The sequence below is a fragment of the Crocuta crocuta genome, unplaced genomic scaffold (genome assembly GCF_008692635.1).
Source record: "Crocuta crocuta isolate KB4526 unplaced genomic scaffold, BGI_CrCroc_1.0 scaffold143, whole genome shotgun sequence".
Classification (NCBI taxonomy): Eukaryota; Metazoa; Chordata; class Mammalia; order Carnivora; family Hyaenidae; genus Crocuta; species Crocuta crocuta.
In genome coordinates, this window is record NW_027529175.1 from 1078101 (window position 1) to 1104735 (window position 26635).

Consider the following 26635-nt stretch of genomic DNA (forward strand, 5'->3'; position numbering starts at 1 on the left):
CCTCCCTGAGACCAGCCAGCCCGGGTTTTACAAACAACACGTGTCCCCGAGCTGCGCAAGTTACACCTGCAGCCCCGGCCCTTCTGAAGACCTGTCTGTCCAACTGACCTCCTGCTTTTCGACCTCCTGCTTTTCTACCTCCCGGTCCGACGGACAAATCCCTCCGCCTCCCTACTCACAGCCGCTTCCCTGGTGCTAACCGTCTCGGTAAATGGCACCGCCGTCCACCTAATGGTTCAAACTCCCAGCTCCTTCACCCCACTTACTTAGCTGCCAGGAAGCCCTTCAGCTGTGTGCCGAACACAGGTGAACACAGGTCCGCACGAGGTCCACGTCTTCCCGCACCGACTAGGGTCCGGCCACCGCTGCAGTCACCCCTGGCTGCCATCCTCCGCTTAGCCCCACCCCAGACTCCTCTGTTTATTCATGTCGCTACCCTTCTGGGGTTTCTCCTTAATGTTAAACTCTGTACCACAGCACACAAACCCTACACTCAGGCTCAATCTGAGACTACCCCTGTTCATCACACCAAACTCACGCCGACCTTAGGCCATCGTATTTTCTTTCCCGCTCCCAGGAATGCTCTTCTCCCTGAAATTGTGTCATCTCGGGGCCAATGTGAGGCCTTAACCTGAAGATCCTTTCAAAAATAGCTGTCATCAGGGGGATGCCTGGCTGGTTCAGTCATAGAAGCATGTGACTCTTGATCTCCAGGTTGTGAGTTTGAGCCCTGTGTTGGATGTAGAGATTACCTAAGTAAATTAATTTTATTTTTTTAATTTTTTAAAAGGTATTTTTTATAGTTTATTTTTGAGACAGAGAGAGGCAGAGCATGAGTGGGAGAGGGGCAGAGACAGAGGGAGACACAGAATCTGAAACAGGCTCCAGGCTCTGAGCTGTCAGCACAGAACCTGATGCGGGGCTCAAACCCACGAACCGCGAGATCATGACCTGAGCTGAAGTTAGACGCTCAACCGACTGAGCCACTCAGGTGCCCCTACATAAAAATTAATTTTAAAAAAACAACTGTTACCACCCCCCATCCCCACCCTAAGCTACTCTATGGTCTTGTCCTGCTATATTTTCTTCCAAGAACTTACCACTTTCTAAAACTGTCTTGTTTATTCTTTATTATCCATCTCCCTCACTGGAATGTAAGCACCACTCAAAAGGTAGAATTCTTTTTTTTTTTTTTTAAGTAGGCTCCACACCCAACATGGGGCTTGAACTCATAACCCTGAGATCAAGCTTTGCACTGTCTACCGAGTGTACCACCCAGGTGCCCCAAGGCAAGATTCTTTTATGTGTTGTTCATCAGCTCCAAGGCCTAAAACTACTATGGCTTTAATTACCATCTATATGTTGAGGACTGTTAAAATTTATATTTACGGCCCATATTGGGCTCCAGACTTGTATGTATTATCATCTACTCAGCATTTCAAAACACCTGGATATCGTAACAGCCCTGCAAGCTCAATGCATCCTTAACAGAAGACCATCTTGCCTGCTTGCCCCACCTCCCACACCATGGTATATGACATTACCATCCGTTCAGTGATAAAACCCAGAAACCTAGAAGCATCCTTGACTCCGCCCCCCCTTAATCCCCATAACTAATCCATCACTAAGATGGACTGACTGTACCTCTTAATCTCTTCCCTTTCTTCATTTCCTCTGCACTTACTTCTCTTGTCCATGCTAGATCCCCTATAACCCTAGGTCTTATCTGGTCCACAGCATTAGCCCAACTGGCTTACTTGTCATTCACCCCAGTTTCCTTGCCCCCAATCTGTTCCATACATAACAGATGGTATATTTTCAAAACACAAATTCGATTAAGTCACTCTCCATCCAGTCTAAAGCCTTTTAGTGATTTTCCACTGCTTAAAATAAAACCCCCAGATATCCTTATTTCCAACAAGGGTCACATGGTCTGGCTTCCATCTACTTCTCCAAATTTAGCTCCCTGTCTTCTCACCTTTGTCCTTCTCTCCTGCCTCATCAGCTGACCACTGTATCCCAATGCCTCGTACACAGAATGCACCACTGTGGAATGAATGATCCTATTGGGTAACAGGACATTACATCAAGAATTTGTCTAGGGCGCCTGGGGGGGCTCAGTCAGTTGGCCGTCCAACTTCAGCTCAGCTCATGATCTCACAGTTCGGGGAGTTGAGCCCAGCATCAGGCTTGCTGCTATCAGTGCAGAACCCACTTTGAGTCCTCTGTCTCCCTCTCTGCGCCTCCCCTACTGGTGCTCTCTACCTAAAAAAACTAAACATTAAAAAAAAATTTTTTTTGTTTGTTTAAGAAAGAAGGACAGAGGGGCACCTGGCTGCCTTAGTTGGTGGAGGAAGCAACTTTCTTTTTTAATGTTTTAATTTTATTTTTGAGAGAGAACATGAGCAAGGGAGGGGCAGAGAGAGAGAAGCAGACACAGAATCTGAAGCAGGCTCCAGGCTCCGAGCTGTCAGCCCAGAGCCTGATACAGGGCTCAAATGCACAGACCATGAGATTCTGACCTGAGTTGAAGTCAGACACTTAACTGACAGCCACCCAGGTGCCCCAAGCAACTCTTGATCTTGGGGTTGTAAGTTTGAGTCCCAAGCTGGGTGTAGAGATTACTTAAAATCTTTAGGGGCGCCTGAGTAGCTCAGTTGGTTAAGCATCCATCCCGCTCTTGATTTCAGCTCAGATAATGACCTCACAGTTGATGGGTTCAAACCCTACACTGGGCTCCAAACGGACAGTAGAGAGCTTGCTTGGGATTCTCTGTCTCCCTCTCTCTCTGCCTCTCTCCCGTCTCAAAAATAAATGAATAAGCTAAAAAAAAATACCCCACCAATAACAGCTAAAGCTTTGTTCAGTTATAAATTGTTAATGTAAACTTTATATCTNCTTTTTAAAAAATCTTTAAAAAATAAGAAAGAAGGACAGATATAAAAGAGAAAATAAAACCATCAGAAGACCTTTCCCTAGAGTTAGGGCACAAGAGAGAAAAGTAGGACTCCTGATCTAAAGATGTTGTTTTGGGAATAGTGACGACGAGCTGCAAGTGTCTAGGTGGGTTTTGAAAATCAAGATCAGCTCAGGTCACGATCTCACAGTTTGTGAGTTCTAGCCCCACAACGGGCTCTGTGCTGACAGCTCAGAGCCTGGAGCCTGCTTCAGATTCTGTGTCTCCCTCTCTGTCTGCCCGCCCCCCCCCACTCATGCTCTGCCTCTCAAAAATAAACATTAAAAAAAAATTTTTTTAAAGAGGCAGCCAGAAAGAGAGGTTATGGAGGTAACAGAGCAAGTGGAGATGTTTCTATAGCAGAAGAGACCTGTGCATTTAAAAAAAAAAAAAAAATCAGAAGAAGGGAGGCAGTACAAGAGAGATTAAAGATTCGATGTAATGAGGCCCCTGGGCGGCTCAGTCAGTTAGATGTCTGACTCTTGGCTCAGGTCATGATCTCGGGGTTCATGGGTTCAAGCCCCATGTAGGGCTCTGCACTGACAGCGAGGAGCCTGCTTGGGATTCTCTCTCTCTCTCTCTCTCTCAAAAATAAATAAACTTATAAAATAATTGAAAGAGCAAGATCCTTTCCTGAATGAGGATCTAGAAGACTGGAGGCAGCAGCTCCAAGGTGGAGGAGGAAGAGTGACAGTGGAGCGAAGCAGAGGCAAGAGTGAGGCCTGCAAGACTGAGGAGAGTGTTGTATTCTCATCACCGTGGAAGGTGAGGATAGTAGACTCTATCCTCTGTCCTCAATGCACATCAATGCGTCGGCCACACCGACCCTCTGCAAAGACTGGGAAGTTCCAGGAAATATATTCTTCATCTTCCCAGAACCGTCTGCCCTCTCCCCACCAACGCCAAGCCTCTGCAGCTCAAGAGGGACAGAGAAGAAGACCTGAGTTATGAGCCCGGGGTCCCAACTGATGGGCTTCTCTGACAGCCAACTAGAGCGGGTGTAGCAGTCAACTCTGGCTGCTAACTATGGAGTCCAGGTGGAGGCACGAAGGATCCGTGGGATGAGGACACTGAAGAAATGTGAGAGGTGGCAAGAGAGGGAGTGTAGTGTCAGGATCGAACTTGTGTCTTGGCTATTGTGGGCCCATTTCTCTCTCTGTGCTAGACTCCTTCGGACAGCATTCATTCATCCAGGAAACATTCCCTGAGCACCTATACTCTGCTAGATCGTGTGCTAGGTGCCAGGGACACGGTGATCAAGACAGACGTGATCTCCGCCCCCACCAAGTTTGCCATTAGTTGGGAAAGCAAGAAACCCTGAAGTCTGGTGAGAGTTAGGAGAGGCCTATAAGAAGCCATGGCATTTGTCATCTATGAGATCCCAGAAGTGTGCTCCATAGGGCTGTGAATGAATCTGTGAATAAATGAAAGCAGACATGGGTAGGTGACAGGAAAAGAAATTATTGTCCAAAACATGATGTTGAAGGCTCGGGATCTAATCAGCAACTTGTTTGTTTAGTAAGCTCTATACCTAAAGTGGGGCTTGGACTCATGACCCTGAAATCAAGAGTCGCATACTGGCTGGGCCAGCCAGGCACCCCTAATCAGCAACTTTTAATATCCCTGAAGTATCATGGTTACTGGTAAAGGGGAGTTCACCTCAGCAAACAAGCTGGGGATTCTAAATGGAGTTTCCCTGGGAGGTCTCCTTCTACCGGGGAACTCAGAAATCAGTTATTTCCCAGAGGCATAATGCCTACTACTGTAGCATCAAGGAAGGGGAACATTTGGAGCTGCTAAGAACCAGGTGTCTGGAGCCTGTCTGCCTGCATATAACTCCTGGCTTTCCCCCTTCCACATGAACAATCTCAAGACCATCAACCCACCCACGCCTTTGTTTTGCTACCTGCAAAATGGGGATCATAATAATGGCTAGCGGTTATTGAGCACTTACTCTGTGCATTGCACCAAGAGCTTTACCTGATTTTTTTAAAAAGATTTTCTTTTTAAGTAATCTCTAGACCCAATGTGGGGCTCAAATGTACAAATCCGGAGCCAACCAAGCGCCCTTTTACTTGTATTATTTCATTTAATAATACTTGAGCAACTAAGGATCCTCAGGATTAAATGAGATCACGTGTAAAAACTGAGTGTCTGATACCCAGTAAGACCTCCACAGATGTTAGAGGTTGTTACTACTGGCCAACCAGAGAAAAGAGTGGGATCATTAGGGTACATTTTCTAGACTGAACCTTAAGTAGGAGGTACTGAGAAACGAGAGAGCTGTTCCAGTATGTGGCGGGGGAAGAGGGGGGAATCAGGGGGAATGCCTTTACCAAGTCGTGGTGTGACCAGGCATGGCGTGTGCTGGGAACTACACAGCGTAGTGACTAAGAGTGCAGAATCTGAAGTCGGGTGGCTCCACGTACTAGCTGGGTAACCCTCAGCAAGACACTCGGCTTCTGGGAGTCTCAGGTCCAGCACTGGCTGAAACCCATTTTTAAAGAAGTTCCGTGCGAGGGGCTCACTTGGAACTCAACGAATGCGCATTTCTCCTCAAAACTGCGCGCGGTGTCAGACAGGCAGTGGCAGTGAAGGTGCGGTGGGCGACAACCATAATTAATAACAGCAAACACACCCAGGGTTTTCCGAGTGTCCCAGGCATCGATCTAACACTTTAATCTCATGGCAATCTTAAAGGCAGGTCTTAATGTACCTTTTTTCAGATAGGGACACCGAGGCACAGAACGGCTAAGTAACTTATGAAGCGCTCATGACGTTTCTTATACACGAAGATAAACTTGGCAAACCTCAACAGCAAGCAGCGGAAACCCGACAACTCTGAAGGCTCAGGTCTCCCCCGAGTTACCGGAAGCCCAGAGGCGGGATCAATTGGAGGAAGTCCCGCCCCGCTTGGAGGAAGTCCCGTCCTAGGGCTTCCGCTCCCGCCCTCGCTGGCGCTACCTGCACTGGTCGTGAGGCGTGTTAGGAATGGCGGAGGGTGGAGATCGTGGCGGGCAGCAGGCGGCCTGCGGGCACGACAGCTACCGCTCGCCGCTTGCATCCCCCTACGCCAGCCCGGAGATGTGCTTCTTGTTTAGCGACAGGTACAAATTCCGGACCTGGCGGCTGCTCTGGCTGTGGCTGGCGGAGGCCGAGCAGGTAACGGGCCACCCGGGGTGAGGGGCCGGGCCGGGAGAAGCGGGCCCGCCCCAGCACGTGCGGGGCTCTGCGCCGCGCCTGGGCTTGGCCCCCGGGAGCAGCTGCCCTGCTATTTTCGGCCGGCTGTCCCTTTTCTGAGGCGCTGTGGCCCCAGGAAGGTCAGGGCAGGAAGCCCGGGAGCCGACACCTGTTGCCTGCCTTGTTTTGAGTCACGGAGGGTTAGAGACGCGGTGGAGGCGGCGAGAAAGGCACGCTGTCGTTTGAGGGATTTACCTTGGCCATTCCTGCAGGGATACACTGCTGAACACGGAGCCCAAGCGCTCGTTACGTGCTGTTGTGCTGATTTCTTTACATACACATCTTTGCCCGTTTTGCCCATAAAGACTGCAAAATGTGCGTTTCCCACCATGTGCGGGAGGGATCAAGCCTCAGTGATGGCCAAACGCGTTGTTTGCTCCGAACCATTAATAGTGGACCCGGGGTATGAACCTGGGTTCAAAGCAGAGCGTGAGAGCTTAGCCACCTTGTCTTCCACAGTGTAGTTAATGGACTGTCCCTACAAAATTCATGTTTCCTAGGCCACTATTTCCGCTCCACTCGGCTGCATTTTGCCTCCAAGGAGTGAGGATCGCGGTAGGGAATTATTAGACGGGTTTTCTGGTGTCTCTTATAAGAGCTGTTCGGCCCAATACTCTCAGAAATAGCTCCAGAGGGGCCTTCCCAGAGGAGTTGAAGAAAACTGAAGGTGATCCAGAAAGCTATAAAGTTTCAGAGGAAAATGCCACAAGCCAGATGGCAGTGCCCTCTCAAAGGGCATCAGTAAACAGGGAAACAAACTGAGTACGCGCGGGGGAGCCAAGTACAGCGGAACTCCCCAAACTGAACACTTCCTAGATTTTCCCCATCGCCATCACTGTGCTCAAGAAAATTAAGTGACAACAATAGACGCTTCTGTCATATGTGCTAAGACACTGTCTTAAGACTTGGCATATTAATAGCTCATTAATCCTCAAAATAATGCTGTACTTACAGATGATGGAATGGAGGCACAGAGAGACTTCATAAACTATTGGCTCAGACAATAATAATGGGTAGAAAGGGACATTAATAGTGTGCGGTGATTTATCGTGTACTGTCATGTACTTTTCCATTTCATGCGATACTCCGTTATATAGATGAGGGTAGTGGTATTCAAAGACTTTGCAGGATGGAGCGCCTGGTTGGCTCGGTCAGTTAAGTGTCTGACTTTGGCTCAGGTCATGGTCTCATGGTTTGTGAGTTCAAGCCCCGTGTTGGGCTTTGTGCTGACCTGACCTGACAACTCAGAGCCTGGAGCCTGCTTTGGTTTCTGTCTCCCTCCTACCCTCCCTCCTCCTTCCCCGCTCACACTCTGTCTCTCAAGAATAAATGAACATTTTTAAAAAATTTAAAAAGCAAAACAACAAAGACTTTGCAGGATCACCACAGCTAGTAGGTGAAGCTGGAATTGAAATGTAGCGCCTGATGGGGCGCCTGGGTGGCTCAGTCGGTTGGAGTCCTACTTCGGCTCAGGTCATGATCTCGCGGTCTGTGGGTTCGAGCCCCACGTCGGGCTCTGTGCTGACAGCTAGCTCAGAGCCTGGAGCCTGCTTCAGATTCTGTGCCTCCCTCCCTCTCTGCCCCTCCCCTGCTCACGGTGTCTCTCTCTCTCAGAAATAAATAAGACAGTAAAAAAAAAAAAACAGTCACAGTAGTGAAACTGGAAAATTCACAAACAGGTGGAAATTAAATTTAAAAAAAAAAGTAGCACCTGAATATGTGTTTTTTCTTCTGCCCAGTGTGCACATTGCCTGAAATGCATACAAGTTTGGTATAATCTCCTGCATTTGGATTATCTTTTAGGTGTCAAAATTAGCATAAAGTACATAGTCATGTAGTAGTGAAGACAAAAATTTGAAGAATAAGAGATTAGGAGTGCAGAAAAGCAAGAGTCAGGGATGAATTTTGACAAGTCTGCATTGCTTGGGGGTAGGAAGCTGTTTGGCCACACTGCCCCCTGCTGCTTTGCTTTAGGAGGAGGCCTGAGGTGTCTACTGGCTAACAGGCACCCCAAGGCAGTTTTGCCCTGTGCGGCTACTGAGCTTTTGAAATGTGGTTAGTGTGACTGAGAAACTGAATTTTTACCTCTTAATCATTTTAGATGTAAATAGCCACATCTGGCAAGTAGCTACCATCTCGGACAAAATAGGTCTGAGGCACAAGATCTTTCCCAGGGCCAGGGCTTGGGAATTTCAAGTGAGGTTTGAATACATTTCACCAGTCTGTATATTCAGCACTTGGATCCAGGGCTCTGAGCTGCCTGTGGGCTGCAAGCTGTTTTTTGCCACCCTGATTTTTCCAGTGATGGATGAACGTAAGCTCTTGATAACGTTTATTTTCTCAATATTCTGCAAAGGCTTTCAGTTTTACTGAACTTGCTTTACATAATTTATTGGCAAAACCACTTACAACATTCTTAACTTTCATTTCTCTAAGTAAATCCATCTGGGTCAAATGTAAAGCTGTGGCCTGGATCCCACACCTGGGGCACTTACATGCCAAGCACTAAGGGGTAAGCCATAAATACAACAAGGCTCTTCTCTTATGGAGTATACATTCGGGGGGAGGGGGGCAGGCTAATGCATTTGTAGAAAATGTCATGTGGTGATAAGTGCTCTAAATAAAATTAGGCTAAAGGGATAGATGAGTGACATATAAGAAGAATATGTCACATTGGAATCAGGAAAGACCTCTTTGAGCCCAGAGACCAGAATGTGTGAGCCAGGAAGAAATACAAGAGCAGGGAGAACAAAGATCAGAATTACATCGTTGTAATCTACAAACTATACATTGTTGTATGTTTTGGTGTTTGCTTAGAATGTAATTTATCGTGATTCATTAAGAAAACCGTTCCCTCCCCCACCCATGTACTTTTAGTTGCCCCCAAATTTTAATTTAAGAATTGGGAGGTGGGACATAAATGCTAACAAGAACCAACGTGTTTCGCAGTTTCACTTCAAGCCATTGTGACACTTGAGGTATTTTATTGTGTTTTGCCTGTTCTGTAGACGTTGGGTTTGCCGATCACAGACGAACAAATCCAGGAGATGAAATCAGACCTGGACAACATCGACTTCAAGATGGCAGCTGAGGAAGAGAAACAGTTACGACACGACGTGATGGCTCACGTGCACACGTTTGGCCGCTGCTGCCCCAAAGCTGCCGCCATAATTCACCTTGGAGCTACTTCTTGCTATGTTGGAGACAATACAGTAGGAACCTGTGTTGTTTTGTTTTCACTTAGGACTCGGTCTTCATAATGGATTTATAAATTTTATTTGATTCTGTCTAGTTTTAGGAAGTGACGCCGTAAATCTTTAGTCTTAGGGGTGTCTTAACGCTCAGGAATTTTCTGCTTTTGTCATCCTTCTAGTCCAAACTGTAAGCCCCTCATGACCTCCATAAAATAAGACTGGCAAATACAGTTTCTGCATTGGTTGGTTGGGCATAAGCCAAGGTCTTAGTGTTTTAGTGGCGAGGTAATTTTCCAGAGTGATTTGCTTTCCAAAGTCCTTTATAACTCTTTGCTGTAACTTCTGAAAAGAAAGGATTACATGATGATTCTTACATGAAACTTTTAATTAGCAGAAGCAACTTATCCTCAAACATGAAAAAGTAATATTGTTCATGAAAAGTAACAATTTTCCTAAGAGTTTACTAAGTGCTTGGCACTATTCTGAGCACTTTGTATGTATTCCTTCATGTGTTCTTCACAAGAACCATCAAAGAGGTTCTTTTATCTCCCATTTTTAAACAGCTTCTTGAGGTGCAGTTTACATGCCATAAATTTACCCATCTTAAATGCGCAGTTTAATGAGTTTTAGTAAATTTATGCAGTTCAGCCTTCACTACGCCCCAGTTTTTTAGCACATCCCTTACTCTGGAAAGTTCTCATGCCTTGTGCAGTCAGTTCCCACTCCAGCTTTCCAACCCAAACAACCGTCGATCTGCTTTCCTTGTAGTTTTGCCTTTTCTGGTAAGGTCACAGAAACGGAAGCAGAATACGAAGTCTTTGGGATCTGGCTTTATGATCCCTGTCTCTACAGATGAAGATACTTAAAGAGAGGTTGAAGATCTTGCCTAATGTCACACAGCCAGATAGGAATCAAGCCCAGGGAGAATGACTCCAAAGCTGTGCGCTTAATCACACTGTGCCAATGGGACTGGAAGTTCGAGTCCAGATGCTCTTCCAGCTTAGAAAGAAGCTGCTGATTTTTAAGTTGCCCCAAATGCTTTTAGTCTCAAGTGGTACGTAATAAAAGGCATCTGTGTGTAATTGGTAACTTGAATATAGAAGAACAGTCCTTTCATATGGAATATACTTTTTTTTTTTAAGTACCCTGTGTGTAAGTTGCGTTCAGCAATTGTCTGTCTCCTAAGCACGTATTGGAGTTGCCTGAAATAACAATCATTTCCCTCAAGAACAACTTTAAATTTCCTAAACCTTGATGTTCTGGCTCACATCTTTGTTTGTTTTGTTAGCAATGGTAGATGTGGGAAAAGGAGGGAAGGCTAATGGAATGTGCCCCGTGGAAGCTTCTCAGGCACTCTCCTCTTTGGAAAGATAGAAAGCCTGTCGATCTGGACATCTTCACAGTGTTCAGGATGGTTTGCCCCATCACAGTTTTCCAGTCATTTTAGATACCACGTAAGTTGGCCTTTAGGGATATAAAGATTTTGCTCCTTAGAGATCGCAGAAGTACTGCTCTCTGAAACTAACTGAAACTTTTGTTAGCATCTTCTGAATTGCACAGAGAGTTGCTAATAGTGAGGTAGGTGGCTAGCTGAGAAACCCAGTTGTGATGGCCAAAAAGTGTTGTGTAACAATATTGTTTGGGCAGAGCTGTTTAACATGAGACCACTGCATTTTCCTTTGCAGGACCTGATTATTCTTAGAAATGCACTTGACCTGCTTTTGCCAAAGGTAAGGAGTTGGCAGAAGTTTCCTGCCAGCCCTGGATTCCCCATGATGGGAGATGGGCACCACTTATGAATAAATCTGTACAATGTTGATATAAATGAATTATTCTTCAGTCAGGCGAATGATCCTATATCTCATATGTAGAACTAACTGTCTCTTTTTGGGCTAAAATGTTCTAAGCGAATCCTTTTTAAAATACAGCCTTTTGGGGCTCCTGGGCGGCTCAGTTGTTAAGGGTCTGGCTTGTGATTTCAACTCAGGTCATGATCTCAGGGTTCATGAGATCAAGCTTCACGTTGGGTTCTGCACTGGCAGTGTGGGCTCGCTCTCTCTCTGCCCCTCCTTTGCTCGCACACTCTCTCTCTCTCTCAATAAATAAATACCTTTAAAAAACAAAACATAGCCTTTTAAATAAAGTTAACCAACATCATGTTGTTGACATGGGTCAGCTGTGGGTCAGATTGATGGTTTTGTCCTGTTTTTCCTGCATGAGCATGTTAGTGGTCTAAAGTTGTGCCGAAAAAGTTGATGACTTTTTAGGTATTTAACTCACTCATCAAAACGTTGGTTGCTCTGAACTCTTCAAGGCATTTTGGGATACAAAGATAAAAAGATAATGCCTCTGCCTTCCACTGGCTGGAGATCTAATTTTATATTAAATCATCTGAAAGTTTAGTTCCTGATTATGTAACGAGCTCACCCTGAACTCACCCTCTTTCTATCACATGGTCTTTCTTACAGCTTGCCAGAGTGATCTCTCGGCTTGCTGACTTTGCTAAGGAACGAGCCGGCCTCCCTACCTTAGGTTTCACACATTTCCAGTAAGTGATATGATTACTTCTCGGGACTTGGGCTTGTTTGTGTGCACTTGGGTTTCATTTCTTCTTCAGTTTCCCTCCTCCATGGAAGCTGGAGGTGAGGAATCTCAAAACATAGTTTAAGGGGTGCGTGGGTGGCTCAGTTGGTTAAGCGTTTGACATTGGCTCAGGTCATGATCTCGCGGTTTGTGAGTTCAAGCCCCATGTTGTGCTCTGTGCTGACAGCCTGGAGCCTGCTTCGGAGTCTATCTCCCTCTCTCTGCCCCTACTCCACTCATGCGCTGTCTCTGTCTCTCTCTCTCAAAAATGGATAAACAGTAAAAAAAAAAAAAAAAAAAAAGTTTAAGCAAATAACTTAGGATGCTTATGAGGAATGAACCTGGTGCCTACCTTAAAAGCTATACTGGTGAGAGTTCATTTGGGGAACATTGGTAAATACGGATCAAGAGCCTTATAAAATATTCATGCTCACTGAGTTAGTAATTCCATTTTTGAGACTCTTACCGAAGTAAGTAATCTAAATTATGCAAAAAGTCTTATGTACAAATGTCTTTGTTAAAATACCGGTTATGATAGTAAAGCAGTGGAAACAATCTAGCTGTCCACAATAAGAGAAGAATTAAGTAAGATACAGTATGTAGTGTATTCACAGGCTGGAATAATATGCACCATTAAAATACTGCTTATAAGACTACAGTCATGGAAATGTGCATAGGTAAAGACATAGTTCTATGTGTTCTGGGGTAAAGACAGCATATGACTTGTACAAAGATTGGAACAAATTACACCAAGATGTAAATACTAATTACTATGGTTTATGAGATAATGGGATGATTAAATTTCCCCCTAATTTGTCATTTTGATGTGTAAAATGTGCAAGTGTTTTTATGATTACCAAATAAAATCCTTTTCAAAGCAGATCATGTCATTTTTGGAATGCTAGTAGCAGGTTTCAAGGGATGATATTTGAGCAGTTGTGTGTTAGCATCTGCCTTACACCTTGATGGAGTATTGCTATGGCAACACAGATATTATCTCCTAAAATTCAGTGAAGTCTGTAGAGTCTAATCTTCCTCAGAGTCAGGGCCTGCACTTACTGGTCACAGAAACCTGCAGAAATTGTTCATGAGGAGTCAGTGCACAGTGTGCAGGTGTTGGCCATGACAGATGTCGCCTCCTGCTGGCCCCCTAGCATTATGTGAGTTACAACTCCTCTTCCTCTCCTGGGGGTCCTGGCGGTGCTCAGAGAATGCGGGCCTCCCAGTGCTCCCCCGGGGAGAGCGTGATGAGAGAGGTGCCTGCTGCCACGGTTAGCAGGCGTTAGGCACTCAGGACACAGTGTTGCAGCATAGGGTCACTTGAGGATGGGTCAGTTTCTGCAGTTGAAGAGAAGCAGCTTTGGGGTGCCTGGGTGGCTCAGTCGGTAGAGCGTGCAACTCTTGATCTCAGGGTTGTGAGTTCAAGCCCCACATTGGGTGTAGAACCTACTTTTAAAAAAAAAAAAAGCAGTTTTATTGAGATATAATTCACATACCATAAAACTTACCCTTTTTAAGTGTACACTTACAGGTTTTTAGCATATTTACAGTCACCAGTATATAATTTCAGAATATTTCCATCGCCCTTCAAATAACCCATACCCATTTAGTAGTCACTCCCATTCCCCACCTTCCCTAGCCCCTTGCAATCACTGATCTATTTTCTGTCTGTGGATTTGCCTCTTCTGGGTATTTTATTTTAAAAAAATTTTCAGTGTTTATTTTTGAGAGAGAGCACGCAAGCGAGCAGGGGAGGGACAGAGAGAGAGACAGGGAGACAAAGATCTGAAGTAGGCGGACACTGACTTCAGAGAACCTGATGCAGGACTCAGATTCTTCAACCATGCCATGAGATCATGACCTCAGCTGAAGTTGGAAGCATAACCGACTGAGCCAGCCAGGAGCCATTTCATTTAAATGGAATCAGAAAATATTTATCTTGTTATGACTGGTTTTATTCACTTACAGTGTTTTCAGTGTTCATCCATATTGTAACATGTTCATTTCTTTTTATAGGCAAAATAGTGGATATGCCAAGTTTTGTTTGTCCACTCTTTAATAGACATTTGGGTTGTCTCCACTTTGTGGCCATTATGTACAGTGTTACTGTGAACAGATAATGCAAATCCATCCATTCGTTTCTTTACTTGTACAGTAATCTGTTAGCAAGAGTTAGCCAGAAAACTACCATGAGATTAATTTGGAGATATATCACGGATCGTGGTGTGCCTTCATGTTGCCCACTGTTCATACTGTTAGCCTGATACGAGAGAAAGTCAGTCCATCTGGGATGAGCTAGGTCATCTATTAGAACTCCGGCATTGGGGCGCCGGGGTGCCTCAGTGAGGTAAGCATCCCACTTCGGCTCAGGTCATGATCTCACGGTTTGTGAGTTTGAGCCCCACGTCAGGCTCTGTGCTGATAGCTCAGAGCCTGTAGCCTGCTATAGATCTGTGTCTCCCTCACTCTCTCTGCCCCTCCCACATTTGTGCTCTCTCTTTCTCAAAAAGAAACAAAAATATTTTTAAAAAAGAACAAGAACTCCAACATTATCTGCAGTTCATTCATTATTATGCTTTATGTTCATAAACAGACCTGCAGTAGATGGATTTAGAGTTTGGATGGGGAGCAGAGCCATTAGCTATTAGGTTAGAGTCCTTGGGTTATGTGTGCTGTGGGGTTGTTCTCCACAGCATGGCTGGCTCCTCATCAAACTTTGTCTCCTCACAAAGGCCTTGTTTTACGCCCAGTCTAGAGTGGCATTCTCCAGTGTCCTCATTTTATTTTTTCATATTTCTGATAAAATAATCAACAGTCACTTTGTTTACTTGTTTCCACTACAACGCGAGCTGCATTGGACAGGAACCTTGTCTGTTCTGTTTCTTGTTGTTTTTCTTAAGTTTATTTATTTTGAGACAGCATGAGTGGGAGAAGCACAGAGAGAGAGAGTGAGAATCCCAAGCAGGCTCCATGCTTAGTGCAGAGCCCGACATAGGCCAAGATCAAGAGTCGGCTGCCCAACTGACTGAGCCACCCGGGCGCCCCTTGTTCATAGGATTTTCAAAGCCAAGAACAGATTAGCTATTTGGCAAATGTTTGTTAACAGGAGTGTATTTGACTTGCCAAAGCCTGGGGACAAATGAAACAGATGTTGTCCCGCCCTTATATTGCCTCTTGATGATAAGGAGATCTTAGTTTTATAATCATTGAATATCTGTAAATGACCTTGAATCTCAACTATTATTGCTCAGACTTCTTGCTCTGGTTTTGTCTACACTGATCTCTCTCTTACCTGAATTCTTCCCCTTTCCAGGGGAAGCAGTAATTATTTGAAGAAGTGTTGAAGCGTTTATGAAGTAAGTCCTTGGTTTGAGACTTTTATGTGTCTTTTTTGGATCGTTTTCAGGCCTGCTCAGCTGACCACAGTTGGGAAACGTTGCTGTCTCTGGATTCAGGATCTTTGCATGGATCTCCAGAACTTGAAGCGTGTCCGAGATGACCTGCGTTTCCGGGGAGTGAAGGGCACCACCGGCACTCAGGCTAGCTTCCTGCAGCTCTTCGAGGGAGATGACCAGAAGGTATTCTGAGAGCAGCTGGGGGACGTGGAAGCTCAGGGGTGAGGGCACCAAAAAAAAAGCTGACCTCCGGGATGGGTGGAGAGATTGATCCTGGGATGAGTCGAGTCTTTGGACTGAAAGGGGCACCGAGGATCCAAACCAGGGCAGGACCTGGTTTTCTTCCAAGGTCCTTCCAGGGCAGGACCTTGATATATTCTCATACTGGTCACACCTGGATTTCTATAAGGATAATAGAAAATTATCTTTTTCTTCCAAGGTAGAGCAGCTTGACAAGATGGTGACAGAAAAGGCAGGATTTAAAAGGTAGGTAAATGGGAAAGGTGTTGGCTTCCCTGTTAAGTGATGGAAGGCCTGTGTTCAGTGTACCTTTAAATTTGACCCTGTTTCTTCCTTTATTCTTCTACCCATTACCTTTAAAAAATTTTTCTTAATGTTTTATTTATTTCGGAGAGAGAGAGAGAGAGACGGCATGAGCAGGGGAGGGTCAGAGAGAGAGAGACACACACAGAATCTGAAATAGGTTCCAGGCTCTGAGCTGTTAGCACAGAGCCCAACATCGGGCTCGAACCCACGAACTGTGATATCATGACCTGAGCCAGTCAGACGCTTAACCGACAGCCACCTAGGCGCCCCTACCCATTTCCTTTGATCTCTGTCCTGGGTTTTATTTTTGTGTAGTCTAGATTCTGTTTTTTGATAATCTGTAAGGAAAAAGGAAAGTGTTTACTTCTGAGATTTTTAGAATAGTCTTACCCACGTTGAGGGCTCCAATAGATTCATCTAAATCTGACCATTTCCCTTGAAGGCCACCAGGCTCCCCCATGGCTCCTTCTTGCAGACATTTCCGTGAGGCTGTGGCAGGATGTGGGCACACAGGGTCACCCTTCCATCTTGGGTAGGGTGTTAATAAAATGGGTGGAAGAGCAGTTTGTTCCAGGAGCAGATTATCAGTGGGGTCGTCTGGGCTCTGTGTGACTCAGCATACCAGTGAGGCCAAGCTTTTGCTTAGGGTCAGTTTTTGCTCATTTGTTTGACACAGCCACATTTTGAAATATTTTCACGTACGGCGCTTTTCAATTTATTTCTAGGGCTTTCATCATCACGGGGCAGACCTATACACGAAAAGTGGATATTGAGGTGCTGTCTGTGCTGGCTAGCTTGGGGGCATCCGTGCACAAGGTGAGTGGTGGTAGCAGTTTGTGGGGCTGGGATGAGAGCTTGGCATAGACAGAAGGAATTGGCCTCAGACTTTTGTTCAGTCGCATCCCTCAAGAGATGTCCAACTTCATTTTTCACCCACTGGGGCTTGTGGGTGAGGCCTCTTAAGGTGTGTTAAAGGAGAGGACTGGTTTCCGCGTTCTCATTAAAGTTCATCCGGCATTGGGGCATCTGGGTGGCTCAGTCAGTTAAGCATCCGACTTTGGCTCAGGTCATGATCTTGCAGTTCGTGGGTTCGAGCCCCGTGTCGGGCTCTGTGCTGACAGCTCAGAGACTGGAGCCTGCTTCAGATTCTGTGTCTCCCTCTCTCTCTGACCCGTCCCTGCTCACGCTGTCTATGTGTCTCTCTCCATCTCTCAGAAATAAATAAAACATTAAAAAAATAAGTTCATCTGGCATTGTCTTTCCATGCTGTCTTCAGCCATGTTTCACAGAAGTGTCTCCACGTTCCTTTACTTGTTCTCCCTGCTCTTCAGGAGCCTGGAGAAGTCTGAGGGAGATACTCTCCAGGACGTCTTAGAGAGATGAGCTCACCTCCATCAGCCTGTCCCCTGCTCCCAGACTCCTGCTCACCAACTGTGTCCCTTTTCCCCAGATTTGTACCGACATACGGCTCCTGGCAAACCTCAAGGAGATGGAGGAACCCTTTGAAAAACAGCAGATTGGTGAGTGGTGTGTGAAGACCTGGGAGCACCAGAGATGTCAGGGGGCCTGCGGGCACGTGTTGGCAGCTCACCCAGCAGCATGCTCGAGCACTCACTGTCCTCTGAAGTCTCTCTGCCTTTGCTTCTTGTCCTTGTGCGTGGTAGGCTCAAGTGCGATGCCGTACAAGCGGAACCCTATGCGCTCCGAGCGCTGCTGCAGTCTCGCCCGTCACCTCATGACCCTCGTCATGGACCCACTGCAGACGGCATCTGTGCAGTGGTTCGAGCGCACGCTGGATGACAGTGCCAATCGGTCAGTAAAATGGGGATGCCGTGTACAGTGGGTTGTGGGGAAGACCAGAGGAGGAGCCTGGAAGCAGAAGGATGTTTTGAGCATCTGTGCATTTCCTCCTTGTCTCCACGGAGCATGGAGTCAAGCAGGGAGGCAGGAACATACAAAGAACAGCGTGATGAGAGTTAGGAACAAAGTGTGTACGAGATACTCTCTGTGGGAGCTGAGGGGGGATTCGGGGTGCAGGAGTCAGGGAAGCCTTCGCAGAGGAGGTGATGCCTTAAGACTCAAGAAATCTAGGCAGTTTTAAAAGACTTTGAAGACAAGAGTGGAAATATGTATAAAAGCCTGAAGGCAGGAGAAAGAACAGGGAGTTACTAGTAGGTAGCATGGGGGAGTGAAGTCTGTGTGGCAAGTGATGAGGCAGAACACAGTTACGGATCACAACTAGTTTAGGAAGGTCCCTGTAGGCCCTGAACAGGAGTTGAGTTACTGTGCCGGAGGTAGGTGAGGTGTCAGCCGTGACATCTTGCCACAGTTAACATGGTGCTAGGTATGAGATGGGTCAGGAGTAGTTTGTAGCTGTGAATAAGATACCAAGATCCACATGGTTTTCTGTTTCATGTATATACTTACTTAAATTTTTATTTATTAAAAAAATTTGTTTTGAATTTTGTTTACTTTTGAGAGAGAGAACATGAGCAGGGGAGGGGCAGAGAGAGAGGGAGACGGAGGATCCAAAGTGGCCTCTGCGGTGACAGCAAAGAGCCCGATATGGGGCCCAAACCCACAAACCATAAGATCATGCCCTGAGCCAAAGCCGGATGCTTAGTCAACTGAGCCACCCAAGTGCCCCTAAAAATTTTATTTTTAAATAATCTCTACACCCAACATGGAGCTCAGACTTACAGCCCTGAAATCCAAGAGTCACATGCTCCACCAGGCGCCCTGCGTATATACTTATTTAAAGCAGATTCACGTTACTCTGGTTTGCATGCATTGTACTGGGATTTGAGTGGAAAAGGATATATAGTGACAGTTAGTTCTCTGGGATCTGTGTGTGATCCAGGAAATAAGGCATTTATGGAAATAAGACATGTGAACTCATTCAGAAGTCAGCCATTGACTATTTTTCAGCAGGGTGTGACTTAATCAGATGCACCTCCTAAAACGCCCTGCAGCAGTTTGGAGAATCCGTTTTAAGGCCACATGGATCTGGTCAGGACAAGTTAGGAGGCTATTTTTAAAACTCCCAAGTCCGTACTGGCAAGGTGGCCATGTGATTAGAGAGGAAGTATATGGGTATAAAATCAGTGGCCCATTGAATGACATTGGTGGCTGATAGGAGTGAGTGTTAAGATCAGTGATGGGGTGCTAGTGCCATTTACTGAGACAGGAGCCACAGGGAGTGGAAGGGTAGGTTGGAGGTGGTGAGCAGAAGGCAGTGGAGAAGTGGCTGAATCCAGTTTTGGGTTTGAGGTACCTACAGACCAACCAGGGGGGGGCTTCTCCAGTTCGGTATGTGATCTGGCTTTTTAAGAGGTGGTCTGGACACCGGGTGATAGATTTGAGAGTCATCAGGATATTGGGGGTACCCAAAGTCATGAGATTAAAGGAAGTTGTCGAAAGTAGTACACGTGGCGTGAGAAGTCGGTACCGCTTTTGGGGACACACCCTGTATTTCACTGAAGTTGATATTTGCTTAAAGAGATAACTGAATCGGCTGTTTGTTTTCCAGACGTATCTGTTTGGCTGAGGCATTTCTCACTGCAGATACTATATTGAGTACACTGCAGAACATTTCTGAAGGATTGGTGGTATACCCCAAAGTAAGAAGCCTCAATTAAAAAGCAAAATCTTGGGGGGTGGGGTTGGAATGTGGGAGAGTGAATAATCTGCTCTGGAGTGAGTATGTTTGGGGATCTGCATTCTAGTCCGGTAGGAGTTGTTCCTAACCAGAGCTCATTCTTCAGGTTGTGACGTAAGTTCTGGAGAACTAACTGGAATCTATAGACAACGTTTATAAAAGAGAGAAAAGGAAATACTTTCCTTTGGCTTAAACTGTTTATGAGCATGAATCATCAGCTCTGGTGTGACTGGCAGAGTAGACTGTTTCCTTTGCCTGTTTTTAAGTACCTGAGGCAGATGGGTTCATTTCCATTCCATACTTGGCACTTGAGGTTGGGCACTGAAATTTAACAAAGTTAAGGTTTTAGAAATCTTTCCAATGAAGCAACTTTTAAAAGTTTATTTAAATCAGTTTTTTAAATCAAAATAATGCTTTGGATTAGAAAGAAAACTATGTAGATTAAAATGACCCATTCTACTCTCTGTCTATGGTAGTTTGTGTCCTTGTATGATTTTGCTGGTCACAGTTGATCTCTTACAGTGTGTATGACTTTGTAACTGCGAGGCATCTCAGCCCTTTGTTCATTCTTCCAGGTAATTGAACGACGCATTCGGCAAGAGCTGCCTTTCATGGCCACAGAGAACATCATCATGGCCATGGTGAAAGCCGGGGGTAACCGCCAGGTTTGTTATCCCCTTATACTCTTGAATAAATTGAAAGCGCACCTTTAGTACTTTCCTCCCTTAAGAAAAATGAAAGCATTTCTGTCATCCCCCTCAGTCATGGTATTCGTACAGAATAGTGACCAGACTCTTCTCTGGGGGGCAGATGTGGTGAACTTGGTTTGTTAGACGTGAATCACTTAATTACTTATAGGAAAGGCACACTCTTAGCAAAGGAATAAGGTCTGAATTTGTAATAGGAAATGATGGGAAGTTAGCACGAAACGAGAACACATGAGCCGTTAGAGGAGCCAGCACAAGAGGTGCCTGGGCGGCTCAGTCAGTTAAGCATCTGACTTTGGCTCAGGTCATGATCTCACAGTTTGTGAGTTCAAGTCCCACATTGGGCTTGCTGCTGTCAACACAAAGCCTGCCTGCTTCAGATCCTTTGTCCCCTCTCTCTCTGCCTTCCCCACTTGCTTTCTCTCAAATAAAATAAAAAAATTTTTTTAAAAATGAAGCCAGTGCATGATGGGCATTTAAATCTTCAGGTTCATTCTAGGTTATGTTCAGAAGATTAAGATCTTGATGGAGTTAGGCTGTGAGGGGAACTGCCTCAGCCGGGGGGTTGGGGGCCTTTGTGCACCAGCCATAGAGAGAGCCTGGATGTGGTATTGGATGACACTTAAGATGTTCAGATGCCTCTTAGTAAGTGAATCAACAATACCCCACTGTCTTCTAGGATTGCCACGAGAAAATCAGAGTGCTTTCCCAGCAGGCAGCTGCTGTGGTCAAACAGGAAGGAGGTGACAATGACCTCATAGAGCGAATCCAGGCTGATGCCTACTTCAGTCCCATTCATTCCCAGTTGGACCACCTACTGGATCCTTCTTCTTTTACAGGTCGTGCATCTCAACAGGTAAGCACCAGAACACTTTTGTGGCGCTAGAAGTTTCCCCAAATGCCCTCTTTTTACATTGCTGGGCTACAGAACCTGGAATACTGTCTTTAATGTTTCTATTTCATAAAAGGTCTGATAAAAATGAGGCTAGTCAAGGGGCGCCTGGGTGGCTTAGTCGGTTAAGCGTCCGACTTTCGCTTAGGTCATGATCTCACGGTTCGTGGGTTCGAGCCCCGCGTCGGGCTCTGTGCTGACTGCCAGCTCAGAGCCTGGAGCCTGTTTCGGTCTGTGACTCCCTCTCTCTCTGACCCTCCCCTGCTCACGCTGTCTCTCTCTCTCTCTCTCCTAAAAATAAATAAAACATTAAAAAAAAAAAAATGAGGCTAGTCAGAAAGAATTCAGAGCAGGCTAAAAAAAAAATCCAGAACAGGTTAAAATGTGAAGGTTTGTTTTGAACTGCCTTAAGTATTTCCCCCTGTGGATTTCTCTGAATTCTCTTTTAGTTTGGAGCATGTGGTATAATGGTCAAAGATTGGGTCTTACCCTCAGATCAGTCAGGTTCATTCCTGACTTCTGACTTTCACAGGCAGACAGGATAATACGCATCTTGGGGTGCCTGGGTGGCTCAGTCAGTTGAGTGTCCACCTCAGGTCATGATCTCACGGTTAATGGGGTCGGCCCCTGCATTGGGCTAACAGCATGGAGCCTGCCTGGGATTCTCTCTCTCCTTCTCCCTCTGCCCCTTTCCCACTTGCACACACACGTATTCTCTCTCTTTCTCTCTCAAAATAAACTTAAAAACAAAATACACATCTCACGGAGTCATGGTTATGTGAATTAAAAGGCCTAGCACAGTGCTTTGTGCATAGTAGGTATTCAGTAAATGTCATTTTTCCTCTTGGCCTTTTGGAGCCTGCAGGAACTCATTCAAAAGCATTTACAGGGGCAGGCTAGTTGCTCAGTATGTGTTCAGGTGCTGTGCTTCATTTTGGGGCTTTAAAGAATGGAGAATCTTCATCTTTAGGGAGCTCAAAACTTAGAGGTCATGATAATACCAAGCAGTACCTGTAGGAGTTGAGGGAGACATCCTTTTTTGGGATCACAAAGGAGAATAGGAGAGGTTGGGAATGATTCTTGGAAGAATTGACATCTGAGCTGAATCTTAGGGAAGAGTGGGAGTTGGCAAATACATAGACGTCCAACGTGGGAGAGAAACTACAATCATTTGATTGTTGCTGGAGCAGCAAGTACCCAGAAGTAGTTACAGGATTTAAAGTTTGTGACAGACAAGAGTTTGTCATTTCTACTCAGATCACACTGGTGTTTTGGATTTGAAAGACTTAAACTGGAGGTCAGAGACCAGTAAGGAAGCTGCTGCAGGAGGCCAGGCAGTAGCTGGTGAGGGCATTGAGCCAAGGCAGTGGTCGCTGCAGATGAGGAGAGATTGGAGGCTCTTCAGGACGTTAGAGCCTTGGCATGTTGAATGAGGACAAGGGAAGATGCGGTGATGATTTCAGCTGGGGTAACTGGGTGAATGATGGTGAGGCCAACTGAGCACAGGCTGGGCTGATTTGTGGGGCTGTGGGCATGGTGGCTTGAGCTGCCTCTGTCTAGGGACAGATTTCTGACTGGAGGTGAAGAGAAATACTCAGTGATGGAGTAAAAGCTTTATCAAATTAGGTCTCCGCGATATAAACTGACATTGAAAAAAGCATTAGCAAAACTTCCGTCTTTACATTTTCTTTTGTCTTACATTTGCTTTCCTTTTCGGCAGGTGCAGAGATTCTTGGAAGAGGAGGTGTATCCCCTGCTAAAACCATATGAAAGTGTAATGAAGGTGAAAGCAGAGCTGTGTCTGTAGCATTGGAAGAGAATTAAACAAGAAGCCATTGGCCTTGTTACCTTTTATTGCCAAGTCATGGAAACCATCAGTCTAGTGCCTTATTTTATGTCAGGACCTGTTACCTGAAGTTGATACAGCAGTTTCTTGTTGGCATGGCGCTGTCACATTTCTCAGCATTGCAGTGCAGAAATAAATTATGTTGAATTGGACTCTGTTTTCTACAGCAACACAACTGTAGTTCATAGTTTGTTTTTTCAGGCATGTTTGCTGGTCTAGTTGTTTTACACGCTCACATGATTGTGAGGGAGTCTGCAAACTCCTCGTTCACTCTTCTGGAGGTAAATTTCATCTGCATCTAGCAAAACCACCTGGACTCTGATTCAGTATGGTTGGATACCTTTGGTATCCAGTTAAATTTGGCCAGAATAAATAATGAAATTCGGAGCTACAGGACATTCTCAGGCTTACTCAGCTCAAGTTGTACCTTAGCTCATGATAAGGCTTATGTATCAGGGAAATGCTGATTGGGTCTCTTGATTTCATCAGGACATTTGACGATCTTTAATCCTGGTTACACAGATTGATAGGTGGTTGAACCAGCCTTAGCCAAGGAAGAGCGTCAGGACTGTCCCGTACCTGGAAAGAGAGCACTGGTGTTAGTCCACAGGCCTCTGTCCTTAGCTCTGTCTCATTCTACACATAGAGCATAGATGAAAACGAAGAAAGTGTATTTATCAGATTTTCAGACGACACAAAAATAGGACAGTTCATCAATACGTGCATTTGGTGAGATAACTAAGATTTTATCCAACCTTAGTAGACTGAAATGATGTGGCCAAAACTAAGAAGGAAAAACTAAGATAACATGTAAGTAAGTTCAGCTTAAACTCATTATGAACCAGAAATGGTTGCCAGTTTTAGGATGTCTTAGTAGTAGTATAATGTCCAAAAAGCCACTGCCACTGTAGTCTTACTGTTCCACCTCGTGGTGTTAAGTTCAGTTTTGGACACCCGGTCTGAGAAACAGAGATAAACTTGAGAGCCAACCTCCAAAGAAGACCTTGTCCTATGAGGAGTGGTGAAGGAGTGTCTGGCCCCTCAATCCTGTAGGAGAAAATTTGTCAGTGCTTCAAATACCCCTGTGAGGAGGAAGAGTGACAGGTGTTCATTGCCCCAAGAGACACAATTGAGACCCATAGCCATTGTTGAGAGTCAGGCTGGTTTGGGCTCAGGATTGAAGCTTCTGTGAGTTAGTGATTCTCACCTTGCCCCTTCAGCTCAATCAGAAGCCAGACTACCTAGTTGTCAGAAACCTGAGTGTTGCAAGAGAAGAGAGGCTGAGTCCTCTCCAACCATAGACATTCAAAGGTAGTTGGCAATAAAGAGCTCAGTCTGTTGGAGAATAGGAGACAGTCCTTGAAACTGAGTTCTAAATTCAGTTCAAAGTAGCAAGCAGTCTTGGAGAGCATGGAGCCACAGGACATCTCAACTCTTGTAGAAACAGTTTATTCCTGTGTGAATCTTGGGATGTTTGAAACTCCTAGGTCTAGCGAAAGGAGTTAACTCATTGGGCTCTGATCAGGCATTCTACTTCCTTTTCTTGTATGGACCACCAAAGAGAAAGCAGCTCCTATCAATGTGTCTGTAGTCTGAGAACTTATTTATTATACACTAGATACCCTAGGAGTACTGGATACCAGGGATCTTTTTTTATTCAAAAAAAATTTTTAATGTTTATTTATTTTGAGGGAGAGAGAGAGAGACCGACTGTGACCAGGGAAGGGGCAGAGAGAGACGGAGACACAGAATTTAAAGCAGGCTCCAGCCTCTGAGCTGTCAGCTCGATGGAGGGCTCAAACTCATGAACCACAAAATAACCTGAGCTGACGTTGGACACTTAACCAACTGAGCTACTCAGGCGTCCTTGGATACTGTGGGTTTTTGTTAAATTCCCTCCTAAGGTGTCTGGGTGGCTCAGTCAGTTGAGTGACCCTTAATTTTGTCTCAGGTCATGATCTTGAGGTTTGTGAGACGGAGCCCTGCATTGGGCTCTGAGCTGACAGCATGGAGGCTGCATGAGATTCTCTCCTCTGCCCCTCCCTTCCACCTCAAAAATAAACAGACATTTAAAAATAAATGCATTTCCTCCTAGAAAATAAGGAAATAAGATGACAGTCTTACGATGATAGATTTCTGATCTCTAATAATTGGTGGTTTGTCTGGTTTTTCTGACTGGGCTATTTAGGTGGGATTTCTTTTCTTTTCTTTTAGAGAGTGTGCAAATGGGGGAATAGAGCAGAGGGAGAGACAAAATCTTAAGGCTCCAAGCTCAGTACAGAGCCGGACATGGGGCTTGAGGCCATGACCCTGGGATGATGACATGAACCAAAATGAAGTCAAAAGCTCAACCTACTGAGCCACCCAGGTGCCCCTATTGTGTCTTTCTTCTTTCCTTTTCTATTCTCTATTGTTTTTACATGTATATACTTAAGTTATACTATCAAGTGTAATTTTGTTATCTGTTCTCATTTTCCCTTTAACATTTTTAAGAAAAAAATTTTATTTTTTTAAGTAATCTCTACACTCAACATGGGGCTCAAACTCGACTCTGAGATCAAGAGTTGTGTTCTCCACCAGCTGAGCCAGCCAGGCGCCCCTCCTATTTAACTTTTTTTAAAGATTTTATTTTTTAATTTATTTTTTTAAAAGTAATCTGCACCCAACATAAGGCTTGAATTTACCACCCCAAGATCAAGTGTCAAATGCTCCACCGACCAAGCCAGCCAGGTACCCCCAATTAACATTTTAATTAAGGGCATTTGGGTGAGTTGCAGGTTGGCTAAGAAGAGAACACCCATGCCTTCTTGAAGATCAGGTTGAATTCAGTTAACCAGTGATCTAAACTCCAGGATCCAAATCCCAAAATCAGGAATGGTACAGACTGTGGGATAACCAGCTTCCGTTCAGCTGCAGTCAGACACCTAGGTACTGCTCTCTTCCCCTGGCTGATGGTAGATTACATTTGATAACCAGGAGAGCCTCCTGTCCTTCAGTAGAATCACAGAGGTTAGGTGCCAGCAGAATGGTGATGTAAATCCTGGATAGATGTGAGGACGAGCTGACTGAAATTGTATAGCAAAGGATCTGACATAACAAAGATACTCAGGAAGTGCCCTTTTCCTTTCTGAGCCTGGGAGAGTTTGCCAACCAGTCAGCGAGCAGGCTAAAATTTAAGGAGCATGCTGTTGGTTTGGTGTGCCTGCCATGGAAAAGAGTATATCCTGAACTTGAACCAACCAAAGAATGAGGAATGAGTCAGCATAAAAATAAGTAAGGGACTGCCTGGGTGGCTCAGTAGGTTGGGTGTCCAACTCATGATTTCAGCTCAGGTCATGATCTCACAGTCATGAGATGAAGCCCCATGGAGCCTGTTTGGGATTCTCTCCCTCTCTTTCTTTCCTTCCCCTACTTGCTCAGACACCCTCTTTCCCTCTCTTTCTCTCTAAATAAGCAGATAGAGAGAGAGAGAGAGAGAGAGAGAGAGAGAGAGAGAGAGATAAAAGTTGGGACACCTGGCTGACTCAGTTGGTGGAACATGTGACTCTTGATCCCAGAGTCATGAGTTCAAGCCCCACATTGGGCATAGAGCTTACTTGAAAGACAGAGAAAGTAAAA

General features: G+C 45.3%; 1 protein-coding gene across 1 annotated transcript; it reads left to right on the forward strand.

The window, feature by feature from the left end:
- The first annotated feature begins 5912 nt into the window (after nucleotides 1–5912).
- ADSL (adenylosuccinate lyase) lies at nucleotides 5913–23169 on the forward strand. Its single transcript, XM_077757927.1, has 13 exons — nucleotides 5913–6118; nucleotides 9205–9408; nucleotides 11076–11120; nucleotides 11859–11938; nucleotides 15380–15551; nucleotides 15808–15854; nucleotides 16640–16730; nucleotides 17365–17434; nucleotides 17579–17726; nucleotides 19444–19534; nucleotides 20148–20237; nucleotides 20959–21135; nucleotides 22892–23169. The coding sequence occupies exons 1-13, from the start codon at nucleotides 5948–5950 to the stop codon at nucleotides 22976–22978; spliced, it is 1473 nt and encodes a 490-aa protein (XP_077614053.1). The 5' UTR covers nucleotides 5913–5947; the 3' UTR covers nucleotides 22979–23169.
- The last annotated feature ends 3466 nt before the right edge of the window (nucleotides 23170–26635 follow it).

Bases quoted from the DNA above. Each gene is read 5' to 3' on its own strand.
- ADSL (XM_077757927.1), top strand. From the start codon at position 5,948: ATGGCGGAGGGTGGAGATCGTGGCGGGCAGCAGGCGGCCTGCGGGCAC. The intron at 6,119-9,204 runs GTAACGGGCCAC...CCTGTTCTGTAG, and splicing joins GGCTGGCGGAGGCCGAGCAG to ACGTTGGGTTTGCCGATCAC. The intron at 19,535-20,147 runs GTAAGAAGCCTC...TCATTCTTCCAG, and splicing joins GATTGGTGGTATACCCCAAA to GTAATTGAACGACGCATTCG.